The sequence below is a fragment of the Culex quinquefasciatus genome, chromosome 3 (genome assembly GCF_015732765.1).
Source record: "Culex quinquefasciatus strain JHB chromosome 3, VPISU_Cqui_1.0_pri_paternal, whole genome shotgun sequence".
Taxonomy (NCBI): domain Eukaryota; kingdom Metazoa; phylum Arthropoda; class Insecta; order Diptera; family Culicidae; genus Culex; species Culex quinquefasciatus.
The window spans coordinates 24,292,778-24,305,317 of NC_051863.1; the positions used below are offsets into that span (position 1 = coordinate 24,292,778).

General features: G+C 37.6%; 3 protein-coding genes and 1 long non-coding RNA gene across 7 annotated transcripts in view; all 4 read right to left on the reverse strand.

Moving 5' to 3' along the window:
- Nucleotides 1-2,676: 2,676 nt before the first annotated feature.
- On the reverse strand, nt 2,677-3,655 carry LOC6047448 (E3 ubiquitin-protein ligase Kcmf1). The gene is made up of 4 exons (XM_038264459.1): nt 3,578-3,655; nt 3,119-3,520; nt 2,979-3,063; nt 2,677-2,908 (listed from the first exon to the last, which is right to left on the reverse strand). The coding sequence occupies exons 1-4, from the start codon at nt 3,594-3,596 to the stop codon at nt 2,749-2,751; spliced, it is 666 nt and encodes a 221-aa protein (XP_038120387.1). The 5' UTR covers nt 3,597-3,655; the 3' UTR covers nt 2,677-2,748.
- A 143-nt stretch (nt 3,656-3,798) lies between these two features.
- On the reverse strand, nt 3,799-5,224 carry LOC6047447 (developmentally-regulated GTP-binding protein 2). The gene is made up of 2 exons (XM_001864466.2): nt 5,010-5,224; nt 3,799-4,953 (listed from the first exon to the last, which is right to left on the reverse strand). Exons 1-2 carry the CDS (start codon nt 5,071-5,073, stop codon nt 3,926-3,928), a joined length of 1,092 nt encoding a protein of 363 aa, XP_001864501.1. The 5' UTR covers nt 5,074-5,224; the 3' UTR covers nt 3,799-3,925.
- A 1,949-nt stretch (nt 5,225-7,173) lies between these two features.
- LOC119770307 lies at nt 7,174-8,319 on the reverse strand. Its single transcript, XR_005278767.1, has 2 exons — nt 7,479-8,319; nt 7,174-7,436 (listed from the first exon to the last, which is right to left on the reverse strand). It is a non-coding gene; the product is annotated as an uncharacterized LOC119770307 (long non-coding RNA).
- A 2,019-nt stretch (nt 8,320-10,338) lies between these two features.
- Nucleotides 10,339-12,540, reverse strand: part of LOC6052432 (very low-density lipoprotein receptor) — a 550,801-nt gene continuing 548,599 nt past the window's right edge. For all 4 annotated transcript variants that reach the window (XR_005278328.1, XM_038261675.1, XM_038261678.1 and 1 more), the window contains one exon: nt 10,339-11,103. Coding sequence is in view for 3 of the 4 variants with exons in the window: in XM_038261675.1 (XP_038117603.1) it covers nt 11,059-11,103 (45 nt within the window). In the remaining variant the exon portion in view is untranslated. The remainder of the gene's footprint in view (nt 11,104-12,540) is intronic.

The window sequence follows — 12,540 nt, forward strand, 5'->3', positions numbered from 1 at the left end:
CATTTTTGTTACACTCTAATACCCACATTGTAAAAACGGAAATTTTGAGTATTTTTTTCGAAAATACGTAGTTTTGTGAAAATTTTGAGTATTTTCAAAAAAATGTTGTTATTACATTCGAAATGAAAGTAAAAATCCCGATCATTTGATACCCACATTGTAAAAACGGAAATTTTGAGTATTTTTTTTTCGAAAACACGTAGTTTTGTGAAAATTTTGAATATTTTCAAAAAAAATGTTATAACATTCGAAATGTATGAAAAATCCCGATCGTTTGATACCCACATTGTAAAAACGGAAATTTTGAGTATTTTTTTTTCGAAAATACGTAGTTTTGTGAAAATTTTGAGTATTTTCAAAAAAATGTTGTTATTACATTCGAAATGTATGAAAAAATCCCGATCGTTTGATACCCATATTGTAAAAATTTAAATTTTGAGTATTTTTTCGAAAAATATGCAGTTTTGTGAAAATTTTGAGTATTTTCTAAAAATGTTATTATTACATTCAAAATGTATGAAAAAACCTGATCATTTGATACCCATATTGCAATAACAATATATTGTTGGTTTCTTTAGAGAAAAAATATGCATTTTTGAAATACAGGAAAAATACGTATTTTTGTGAAAATTTTCATGAAATAATAATTTTAATGGATAGCTGACATCATCCCGATTCCAAAACACTATAATTTTTTGATGTTTGCTTGATTTTTCGTACGATTAAAGCCAATGTCTCCCATATAGCCAAAATCCCATAAGCTCTGTGCTTCAGTTAAGCACTGGGCCACATACGTGGAACTCCGTACAAATTCTCTCTCAAAAAGTGGGCCCGGAAAGATTTGTCTAGTGGTATAATAAGGATTTTGTCCACGACATTGTCATGGCATCCTTTGACCAAAGAAATTTCACTATACCAGATAGACAGAAACCAAACGTAAACAATCAAGCTCTGCTTACGGATGCGAAAAATTGTATTATTTAATCGCAGCTGAGAGGTATTTTCAACTAAAACATTTCAGCAAGTAATATTACTGAAATCTTACTGTAGAAGCTTCCTTTAAGTCACATAGGAAAAGTTGCTGACCCCGTCAAGCTGCTTGAAGAAACACGACTGTCTATAGTAGGGGGACAGGGGGTAATATGCACCCCCTAAGGGAAAACTGTGATTTCTCATTTATAACAGCATTTCTATGAAAGAATTTCGTTAGATGTTCATAAATAACTATTATTTAACGTCATCCAAGTGGAAAAAGTCTTTGAAAACCTCAAAATTGTTTAAAAATAGCAGATTTCAAAAATATTTTTGATTCATTTCAAACAACCATGCGAGGCAATATGCACCGCAACATTGGGGCAAAATGCACTACAACAACGGGGCAAAATACACCACAACATGGGGCAAAATGCACCGGGTAAAAGCAGTTTTTACTAGTCACCACTAGATGACACCGCTGTTTTTACAAAGGAGCTTCACAGCGGTGCATTTTGCCCCGACCACGCTTTTTCCAGAAAATTTAATTAAAAATGCATTTTTTGATGTTTTTGGACTCATATATCTACAGAATAATGAAGATTATGGCAAAACAAATATTCCTCAACACTAACAATAACAATAAATGCTTTTTATATTGTTCAAAAACCATAATGAATGTTCAATGAAAATTAGACGAAAACACAACAATTTAAAGTTTTGCAAATAACTTAAGCTGTTTTTAAACCACGATGCTCAATTTTTTTCAGCATAGTTTAGCAGTGTTAAGCTTACAATTTCTATGATTTTTTCCCCGGAAAATTCTTCCAAATACCGAGAAAAGCAGGGGGTGCATTTTGCCCCGGGGGTGCATATTACCCCCTTTCCCCCTACATGTCCAATGACCAATCACCAAAAACATTAGCAGCAACTGCACAAATTTTGTTAGATTTATACTTGCGTGAAACCAATATGGAAAACTTATAAGTAGGTTTAATAAACTTAAATGATTGGAACGGCATTATATCTAAAGAAATTTAAGGATTATTCCATATCCAACCATTTTTTATTTATTTTGTCAATCGTTTTGATTGACTGTCCCAGTTTCATCCATGGATTACTTTGATTGTGTTTTGACAGGTTTATACCAGAGTTTCACCGGGCAGCAATATACGAGAGGTATAGATTTTGAAATCTTAATGTTTTACACAGTTTTGAAACCCCTCGATCCCATCTGGCAGAAAATCTTGTCTAATTGTTGCAGCTCTCCACCGCCAGAGGCAGGACCGTACGATTCTCTCTTTTTGAAATTAAGTGACTGGGCCGTGCTTAACCGAGGCAGCTGAACGGTGTAAAACCGGGGCAGGGCAAAACCGAGGCATGAATGTATTCATGAAGGTGCGCACTTTGTGTTGCGCTCTAAACTCTTATTTATGAATTATATCAATCTTATAATAAATACTCATTTAATAATTTATTACATATTTAATCCTGCAGCCCACAATTCCTACAATTAGTAAAATCTATTTCCAGGTTTTGTGGAGAATTTCTCACCTGATTTTTGAAGGTATGGGTGAGGGGAAGTTGACAAAAACGTTGGAAAATAGAATTAAAATTTTCACGAATTTTCAAAACAACTCTTTTTAACATAGGGAATGAACGAACAAAGTCTATTTTAAATCGGAAAATAAAAAAGAAAAATGATTCACCAAAACATAAAGAACTACTCATTGATTTTTATTAGAAAAAGTTTTGTGAAACTGAAATAAACCACAATCAAACGTTCGGCTCCCGACAGCTGGGGCACGCGACCTCATCCGTCCGATCCCGGAGCCACGTCTCGATACAAGCCCGGTGAAATCCGTGTCCGCAGTCCAGAAACTGGTACAGCCCAGCATCCTGACCCAGCGCGAGCGAACAAATGGTACACTTGGCGCTGAAAACGGATAGGTATTCAAAGTTAGAGAGTTATTTCTCAGTGTTGAGGTCATAACAGAAGAACTGACCCATCACTATCGGCATTCCAGGTCGCAATCTCCTTGTAGTGCGAGGTTGCCGCATACTGCAGCAGCTTGAACTTGAGCTCAACGTCTTAAAATGGGAGAAGCTTAATTAGATGAACTAGGGTCTTGAAAGTATTAGTCACCTGTCCCGAACCGCATATGCGCATTTTCGATGTGCATGGCCAGACTCCAATCCAGCAGGTGCGTTCCGTACCGTCCCGTCCGGAAGGTCACACACGCCGGACAGCGCACCTTCTGGCTGCAGTCCTGGTGCAGCGCCCGGGCGTGTTTCAGCAGCGTTCCCAGACTGAACCCGTCCTGGTTGCAGTACGGACACCGGTAGATGGTGAGTTCGTCCGGGGAGGACCCATTGCCGGCGTACTGCAGGACAAGGTCGCGCTGCGTCAGCACCGTCTGCATCGGGTGGAACGGGTGGGCATTGCGCCGTCGGTGGCAATTTTCACACAGGTCGTAATCGTGACATACCAGACAGGCGTAGCGGGTTCCCGCGAGGTTTTGCTGGCCGCACGCGTCGCAGTTGATGTCTGTGGGGAATCGGGGGTTGGCTGTTGATTGTGGTTGAGCTGGTGGGGAATATCTACCTTTGTGGAAGGAACTCATTGCGCTTCGAGCGGGTTGAAAACAAATGAATGAGTCATCGAGCGCGAAAGTTGCTTGCTTTGCGCAGTAGCCGTGGGGTAAACTTGCAATTATTTTATCGTCAGGGTATAAATCAATAATTTGGAAATTACCCTTAAATTTATAAACACCGGTTCGATTATTACTTTGGATGGGAATTTCGGACAATCTATCAACGCATCGATTGATACATAATAGTAATATTTTAATAGTAAATGATTAAACGTTCGTCCCTTTTGGCTCACGCATCTGCTGCGGCACACATATCGAGGAAGAAGAAAAAAAAAAAGGAGTACAAATCGTCGAACCGTCTACTTCTTGACGACCTGGATGACGTCCTCGTCCTGCATAATGTGCGAAATTCCGACCCGCTGCGGTGAGTACTTGGTGGACGTGCCCCAGACGAGCGCGTACTTGAACTGATCCGCCAGCGTCCGATGGATGGCGTGGCAGACGTGCTCCACCGACACGCCCCGTCTCAGAATCAGCCCATCGTCGAAATCTGGCGGCGCGCCCGGCTTCTTCGTGTACACCCGGATCAGCATCAGGTGCTCCCACAGCACCTCCAGCAGATAGTCCAGATTGAGGTGCATGTTACAGCTGACCACCACGCTGAACGGTTGCCGGGCCAGCCGGTCCACCTCCTCGATCGAGATTTGATCGATCTTGTTGTACACGTAGATGCACGGAAGATAGATCCGGTTTCCGGACACCACGTCGATGAACTCGTCCTCCGTACAATCCTCCCGGAACAGCACCTCCGCGTTGAAGATCTTGAACGAGTGCAGAATCGTTTGCACCATCTTCTCGTTACAACGCGTCATCGGACACGTCGAGTTGAAGCTCACACCGCCGCCCTTCTTAATCTTGAAGTAAATGTTCGGCTTCCGCTTGTTCAGTCTCAACCCAACCGACTCCAACTCGTACTCCAGCAGCTCCCGGTGCACGTTAGGCTTGGTAGCGTCCAGCATCATCAGCACCAAATCCGCCGTACGCGCAACGGCAATAACCTGCCGACCGCGACCCTTTCCCTGCGCAGCACCCTCAATAATACCAGGCAAATCCAACAGCTGAATGTTCGCGCCCTTGTACTCGATCACACCCGGAATGCACGTCAACGTCGTAAACTCGTAGTTGGCCGCCTCCGACTCCGTCTTCGTAAGCGTCGACAGCAGCGTCGATTTACCCACCGACGGGAACCCGATCAAAGCAATCCGAGCATCCCCAGACTTCAACACATCGAATCCCTCGCCTTTTTCGCCCTTCTTCGACGGTTCCAGCAGCTGCGACCGGTACTTGGCGAGCTTGGCCTTCAGCAGTCCCAGATGGTACTCGGTGGCTGCAAACGGGAACATTAACCAAAACAAAAACACGCTCAAACCCCCCAAAACCTACCTTTATTCTTCTGAGTTTTGGCGATTTCCTTCTCGATGTCGGAGATTTTCTCCAGGATACCCATGGTGGAAGGATGCTGCGCACACACGGAACGGAAACGAAAGAGTTAAACGTTGAAACGGAAAATGTCGGATTATTCACCGCACCACCACCGGAGGATCAGCAAACGCGGCGGACCAAAATTGCTCCGGATGACAGATCCGACACGGCGAGCAAAATGTTTTGATTTGACGTTTTTGGAACTTTCGAAAACTCGCAGTGAAATATTTCAACACAGTCGAGGCTCTCAGAATAGGGTCCTAATGCCCTATTAGGTTTTACACCGTGACGTCATTTGACAGCTCGTGTGCACTGTTTACATGGTCCACGTAAACAGTGCACTCCTTTCTAACCTCCAAATCGAGTCGACGTAAAACCTAATTGATTTTTTTTAATTGTACGATAAGTACCTTGCTGGACTCGGTCGTTGGAAACGACCGTCGGCTCAACGACCGACGAAATAGGCGGCGGGACAGATGGGGGCATAAAAATGTCAAAACCTCTCCCCCTCTCACTTCGTCTCACCCTCCAGCTGCAGCTTTGTTGACAAACAAACGGAGCACGCGGTCGAGTGGTCGAGCCAGAATTAGGGGTGATCATGTGATTAAAAATTAAACTTTTTTCAAGAAAATAATATTTTTCCGACTGAATTTGCGAGTATGTTCAATCTATTTTTCCTTATGTCAAAGAAGTGATTAAAAATCAAAATTTAAATCCTAATTTTATCTATAAGGCCGTTGCAAATATTTTTCAAAGTTCATGTAACCCCTCCCCCCCCCGAATTGGTCAAAAAAAAAAAATATATTTCAAAAATTTTCAAAATATTAATGAAAATAGATGTCAAATCAACTTAAAACAATATAAAACGCATTTTCTGCATTTATAATCATATTTAGCATGTTTGGGCTGGATTAAAAGTAATTTGAATTTTTATGAAATTCCTTTTTACAGCACCGCAAAAACTTTTTTTTTGCAAAAAAAAAATTTTCGTCAATACTTAGGTATTTTGGAAACTAACAAGGTTGAAAAAAAAATCACGATTGCCTGAAAAAAGGCCCTCTGAGTATGCTTTGATCTCTTGTTTCCCGACTGACACTTGATCGCTGACTGTGGCAGAGGCGAATAAAAATTTTAATGATTGGGTTTAACGTGAGACTTCCATCATTGTCATGATTTTTCGTTCATAGATATAATATTTGCGTCGCTTTTAATATTTTAGCAACATTCCTTCTACAAGTTGTTTAGAATAGTGCCCTACACATGCTGATTCCTTTTGGTTACGATTATCCCATTCCTTGCAAAGTTATGGAAATCGTCATTAATCAATGATTGCCAACTAGGACGTCAATGATTGTACCAAACAATTATATGAATTTTTAAACGCATTTGATTTAGATCGAAAATTCTTTCAGTGGCTTGAAGAACTCAACACCCGGCACATGCTGATTCCTTTTGGTGCTGAAATTTGTTAAATTGAATTCAATACAGAATATTTTATAGTGATGATCAATTTTCTCCTAAGGCTAGTATGCAGATCGGAAGGAAAGGGGTCAAGAAACAGCTTTACGAACAGCAGAACAAAAAAGAGGGAGCAATTTCTTGGGGCTTTTCTTCACCCTCTCTGACTCGCTTGCGCTGCTGTTGCTGCCCATTTGATTTTTTTCTTGACCGGTTCCTTCCGAAGTGCGTATAAGGCTTTCTAGTCAGAAATTTACCAACACATTCAAAGTATGTTTACATGACAGCTGGACGTTTGTTTGCATCAGGTTTCCTATCTCTTTCTAGCAAAATTTTTTTGTCAAGCGACTTCTAGCTGGTTTATTTGACTGACTGCCCGATATGTCAGCCAACATACTTCGCAGTGCTGTGACAGCTACAGCTCGAACATTGTTTGCATCAGGACACTGTGACGAGGAGTTCGTTATTTTTGAGTTAAATTATATTTTTTTCACTGGGCCTAGAAAGCCTTATTTACGGTTCTTGGTGGAGAATTGCTTGGGTTTTTTTTATTAAGAAATCAGATCTCAATGACCTAATAAAATGTGTTTTTTGGAAAAAAGGTTAAAAAATAATAACTTGAATTTAAGGCTTTTCGGATTGTTTCTGCAAATTAAAACCAATCTTCTTTTTATTACAGTACATTATTTCCTCTTTAATTTACTTTTTACCTTTTTTTTATCTCTTTTGACGCTTACAATGTATATAACTAAGTGTGTGTGTGTTGTTGTGTTGTGTTACGTGTGTGTGTGTTTGTTTTCTCTTTAGTTTAATTAATCTCCCCGCACAGTGAGAAGGACACCGCGCCATATTAATCCCACCATACCATATCTTTTTAGTTGTGTTGTTTAGTTTAGCTCTCAATATGTACACAAAAATAATAAGTTTAACCTTGTTTTTTTGTTGTTGTTGCTGCTGCTGCTGCCTCACAACACTTCCAGTCGATCTTTTGCTAGTTTTGTGTGTGTTTGTTTTTTTTCTGTGATGTTGTTTTACTGCCGTTTTGTTTCTTTTTTTCATCAAATTTGAGTGGGAGAATGTTTTCCGTAGCATGACTTTAAGTTAATGTTTATTCTCTTCAAGGATTGTTCGATTGTATGTACAAAATATTAAAATGTCTGTGTGTTGATCTGTTGGTGATTTTGAATGTTTGATTTCTTTTGTTGCGTGCTTGCACGCGTGTGATGTTTACCTTTAATATTCTGCTTTTAATTTATACGCTTTGTTTTGTTAATCTCGTTCTGTTTTTTGTTTCTTTTTGCGATAAGATGTGAATGTGTGCATGTAGTTTGTTAGGTTGTGTTTTATTTCTGTTTTCCTTTGTTGTAAAAATAAATTTACTTCCAGTTACAGCTACCATTAGTTCGAACTTAGGACACGTTCGCAAATATACACATAAACGATTTTTTTTATTTCTCTATTTTGCACCAAGTTGCGACATTCTTTGTAGTATTTTTGTTTTTTTTTTCTTGCAATTTGGCAGGAATTTTCCCCATTTTCCTTGTAATTTTTGTTTCTCTTCTTTTAGGAGGGAGGAATTTTCGTTCTCTTTTTCTTTTGTTAAAATAGTTCTAAAAAGTTGTTAAGTTAGTTTTTTTTTGTTTTTTTTTTTTCACTCTGGAAGGAAAGAAATTCATCTGTTTGCTTAGAGGGTAGTACTTTGTTCTTGTTTCTTGCCTGGAACGGAACACAACGCGAGCGTTTCACGGTTTTTTTTTCTTTCTCGGGTTTGGCTGGAAGGAGGAGGAGGGTTTTACACGCTACGCTAAAGTTCTACACAGAAAAAAATATTCCTGTAAATTTACATTATTTATCATGTACCAAAAGGTATCATGATAAATGATGTATAGTTACATTAGGTTCATTGGAAATTTACATTAGATTCATTGGAAGTTTACATTAGTTTTGAAAATTTACATTAGATTTGGAATTTACATTACTTTTGGAATTTACATTAGTTCAAATCAACTAATTCTGATTGGCCAGTGGGAATGAGAAGCTTGACTTGGATTGCAGTAGGAAAAGGGTGTGGCCTATGTTCTATTTTAAAATGATTGATGCGGGCAGCAAAAGGAAATTTGGATTTTAAAAGGTTGTTTCACAGGTAGGGGACGCTTTCTCGTCGACAGCCAAGTGGAATAACGCTGGACTGGAATCGAACGGACGACGGGTAGGATGTTCGGTGTTACTGCTGCTACCCGCTGCCGACTGAGCCATCTTCGCATTTTATAAACGAGCGGCTGAAGCATCAACTTGTTCAGGTCAAGGCTCAGGCAGTGGCCCAGCGAAGTATGAGAGCGATAGAAAGAGAACCAAATATAACTATTTTTAGTTCGGGTAGTTTTGAAGTCAACGTTGGCAGAAATACATTGGATATATGATTTACATTAAATGGGAATTTACAGGAAGCCGAACACGGGTAGAAATTCATCAGATTTGAGTTTCCATGCTCAACGTTTCCATTAGATTCATGATTTACATTAGATTTAGATTTACATCGGAGTAATTTCCATGACTTTTTGCTCATTACATCATATTTCAACATTACATTGAGTGAGTTTACATTATAAACAGCAATTACGTGCTGTGTAAATTTACATATTTTTTTCTGTGTAGATCTGGCTAAATTTGGCAAGAATTTTACAACTCTCAACGAGCGAAAGAGGAGCTTCTCTATAGTTTATCAAACAGCTACGAAATTGAGGATTTTATTTTGTGTCGGGGGTTGGTTTGGGGAGAACGAATTTTAGTTATTTTGTAAATTTACTTTGAGCAACTTCCATTTCAATGAGCAAACACGTGTGTGTGTGTGTGTGTCGTAGGAAAACATGAACGACTCCGTTGTTGTTTTAAAAAATTGAGTAAAATTCCGTGGAAGAGCGGCTTGTTTTTTGGTTTCGATTTACGTTTAACTTTTTCTTCAATTATTCTACCGATGAGAGGGAGCAAAGCATCCAAGCAGGCCGACAACCCGGGCAGACGGTAATAACAAAATTCATTCCATTACAATAACAAATACTGTAAAAATAACAGAAAATGTTATGGAATCTTCTTGAAAAATATGTTTTTCCATAAGGGTTTAATAACTGTTTATGTTATCATAACAAAATTTGTTATTGGTCTGATATAGGTTGAAAGCCAAAACAACTTTGGAATAACATTCTATGTTGTGGAAGAATACCTCCAACTGTTATTAGGATGATCGGATTAGTTGCTAAAATAACAAAAAATAATAACAAGATTTGTTAAGATTTGTTCAAAGAATAACTAAAAATGTTATTAGTCTGTTATTACAATAACGACGAATAACACATCTAGTTATAAATAACACAAAATGTTATTGGCCTAGTATTTTCAAATATCAAAACATATTATTCCAAAGTTATTTCCGTCTGCTCGGGAAACCATTTTGACAGCGTGTCAAAGTGGTCTCGGACTGCTTGGATCTTTTCCACGCCATAATCGAACAACATTGTTGAGCTAAAATTACGCAAAAAATTGTGTAAAAGGAGTTTTTTTTTTAATCTTTTCTAGTTTCAAACAAAAAAGTAAACGCTATCTGTGCTGCTAAGGTTTTGTAACGACTTGGTTTCGCTAGTGTTGTAATGTTTAAGGGTGATTTGAATTTTATCTACTAAAATGACGTACTTTTATGAAATCGCTGGAATATTTTTTTGACTTTGTTTTATTCAACATTGTTTGCCGTGAAAAATTGCAACAAAATAATATCTACACCACTGTTAATAATTGTTATTACTTGGCATCAATCTACAAAATCGTCTTCATTTTCTTGTTTTTATATTACAGTTAATGTTTCCTCCCTCGAAGCCTACAAAGACGGCGGCTAAGGCTGAACAAGCATGCACGACATTTTTAAATAATATTCGAATTTCGCGAGAGAAAAAAACAAAAACGTAAGTTAATCTGCTAACAGTTTATTACAAAAAAGGGATAACGAAATAGGGCTCGGTTCGACCGAAAAACTTTTCACCACCATCGTTACGAATAATCATATTTCCTACGTATAAATATATAAATTTTCCAAAATAGTTGCCCCTATTCACAATTGATTTACATAAGAAAACACACACACTACAAAGTAAGTGAAAAAAAACACAATTTTCTTACGCTCTTCGAGCGTATCAAAAAAATAATTACAACATAATTTCACTACCGCGGCAAAAGAAACAAACACTCTACAACGCCTACTTTGCCTTCCTCAATCTGTCAATCGCGTCTGCTTCTTCTTCTTCTTCTTCGCTTTAGGATGGATGCCTTTTTTAGCTGTTAGCTGTTCACTCACTCACTTGTCCACAATTGTTTGTTGTTTTTATCAACCTTCTTTTTTGTTAGTTTTTTTGTTTTGTTTTGTTGCTGCGTTTACTGGAAGAATACAAGTCTCATATTCTCGATTTGGTGGTTTGTTGTTTAGCTTCCTGTTTTTCTTTTACTTTTTGTGCTGTCTTCTTAGGCTGTTTCTCGCTTTCTCGTCCGGGTCGCGCGCGCAAACACGCTAAACGAAATCGTTGGTGGACGGTTTGTTTAGCGGTTCCTGGGCCTGAAAGGAGATGAATAAAGGGAATGCCTTTAGAAGGTGTTCAACAGTGGTTTGGTTTAATCATGCTGAAAGAAATTTTTATGTTAGCAGAATTCATGCGCTGACCAGATAACCATATTTTAAATAATGTAACTGAAATGTATTGCATAATTCTTTACAACGATATTAATAAAATTGAAAAAAAGTATTTAAATATTGTATTTAAAAATAAAACGAGCATTTATCCTACTTAATCAAAAAGAAAATAAAAATTTGCTAACTATTTGAAACATGCAAAACATATTCTGTAAAATAAAACTATTATGCTTTTTCCAATTGATCCGAAGGTTTCTTAGGAGCTTCTCAATGTTTATCGTCGACATCTTGGATTTAAAATCCCGGGCAGACGGTAATAACAAAATTCATGCCATTTCAATAACAAATACTGTTAAAATAACAAAAAGTGCTATGGAATCATCTTGAAAAATCCATTTTTGTATAACAGTTTTTGTTATCATAACAAAATTTATTATTGGTCTAATATCAGTTGAAAGCCAAAATAACTTGCGAACAGCATTTTTTGTTATGGGAAAATGACTCCAACTGTTATTGGGATGATCGGATTAGTTGTTAAAATAACAAAAAAATAATAACAAATATTTGTTGGAAGAATAACTCAAAATGTTATTAGTCTGTTATTATAATAATAATCCAATAACAAAAAAAAAAAATTTCGGCGAATAACAAATCTTGTTATAAATAACAAAAAATGTTATTGGTCTAGTTTTTTCAAATATTAAAAAATGTTATTCCCAAGTTATTTCCGTCTGCTCGGGATGTCTGAATCTTTTTAGAGCATTTCGAGGTTATTTTACACTCGCGCTAAAAAAAAGTTGGAACAATGTTTTTGATCGCAACAATTACAGATTTGATCAAATCGAGTTCGGCTAAGTTCTAGGATCATCACGTACCCGAGCAGACGGTAGTAACAAAATTAATTATATTTCATTAACAAATCCTGTTAAAATAACAAAAAGTGTTGTTATTTTATCCTGAACTTCAGCTTTAAGAAAAAAAAATAATAATAACAGTTTCTGATAAAATAACAAAATTTGGTATTGAAGTGATATCACGGGTCCCCCACAGACCGTTATTATAAATAAAAAATTTCCACCCAAACCAATGATTGGACATGGTTCCTGGGACCATTCTACACCTCTGGGCCGAGTTTCAAAATATTTGCCGGCAGAAATTTCGAATACGGTCAGTTTTAGTGTTTCGAGTAGAAATTAAGGGGAAATCACATGTAAAATGCGTAGGAAAAGATCAAAGTTTCAATGTTTTATTTCCAAAACATTACTGGTCATGGTTTTAAATTCTATTAGCATGTAGCAGAATGATATAAAAACGATTAACAGCACTGACTTGGCCGGATTAAGCCTAAGTTAAGTGACTTAT

What these genes read in the sequence shown, in the direction of transcription:
- LOC6047448 (XM_038264459.1), bottom strand. An exon ending in GCATATGCGGTTCGGGACAG is followed by an intron (nt 3,064 to 3,118) that starts GTGACTAATACT and finishes TCCCATTTTAAG; the next exon opens with ACGTTGAGCTCAAGTTCAAG. An exon ending in TGGAATGCCGATAGTGATGG is followed by an intron (nt 2,909 to 2,978) that starts GTCAGTTCTTCT and finishes ATCCGTTTTCAG; the next exon opens with CGCCAAGTGTACCATTTGTT.
- LOC6047447 (XM_001864466.2), bottom strand. Translation starts at nt 5,073, where the DNA reads ATGGGTATCCTGGAGAAAATCTCCGACATCGAGAAGGAAATCGCCAAA. An exon ending in CAAAACTCAGAAGAATAAAG is followed by an intron (nt 4,954 to 5,009) that starts GTAGGTTTTGGG and finishes TCCCGTTTGCAG; the next exon opens with CCACCGAGTACCATCTGGGA.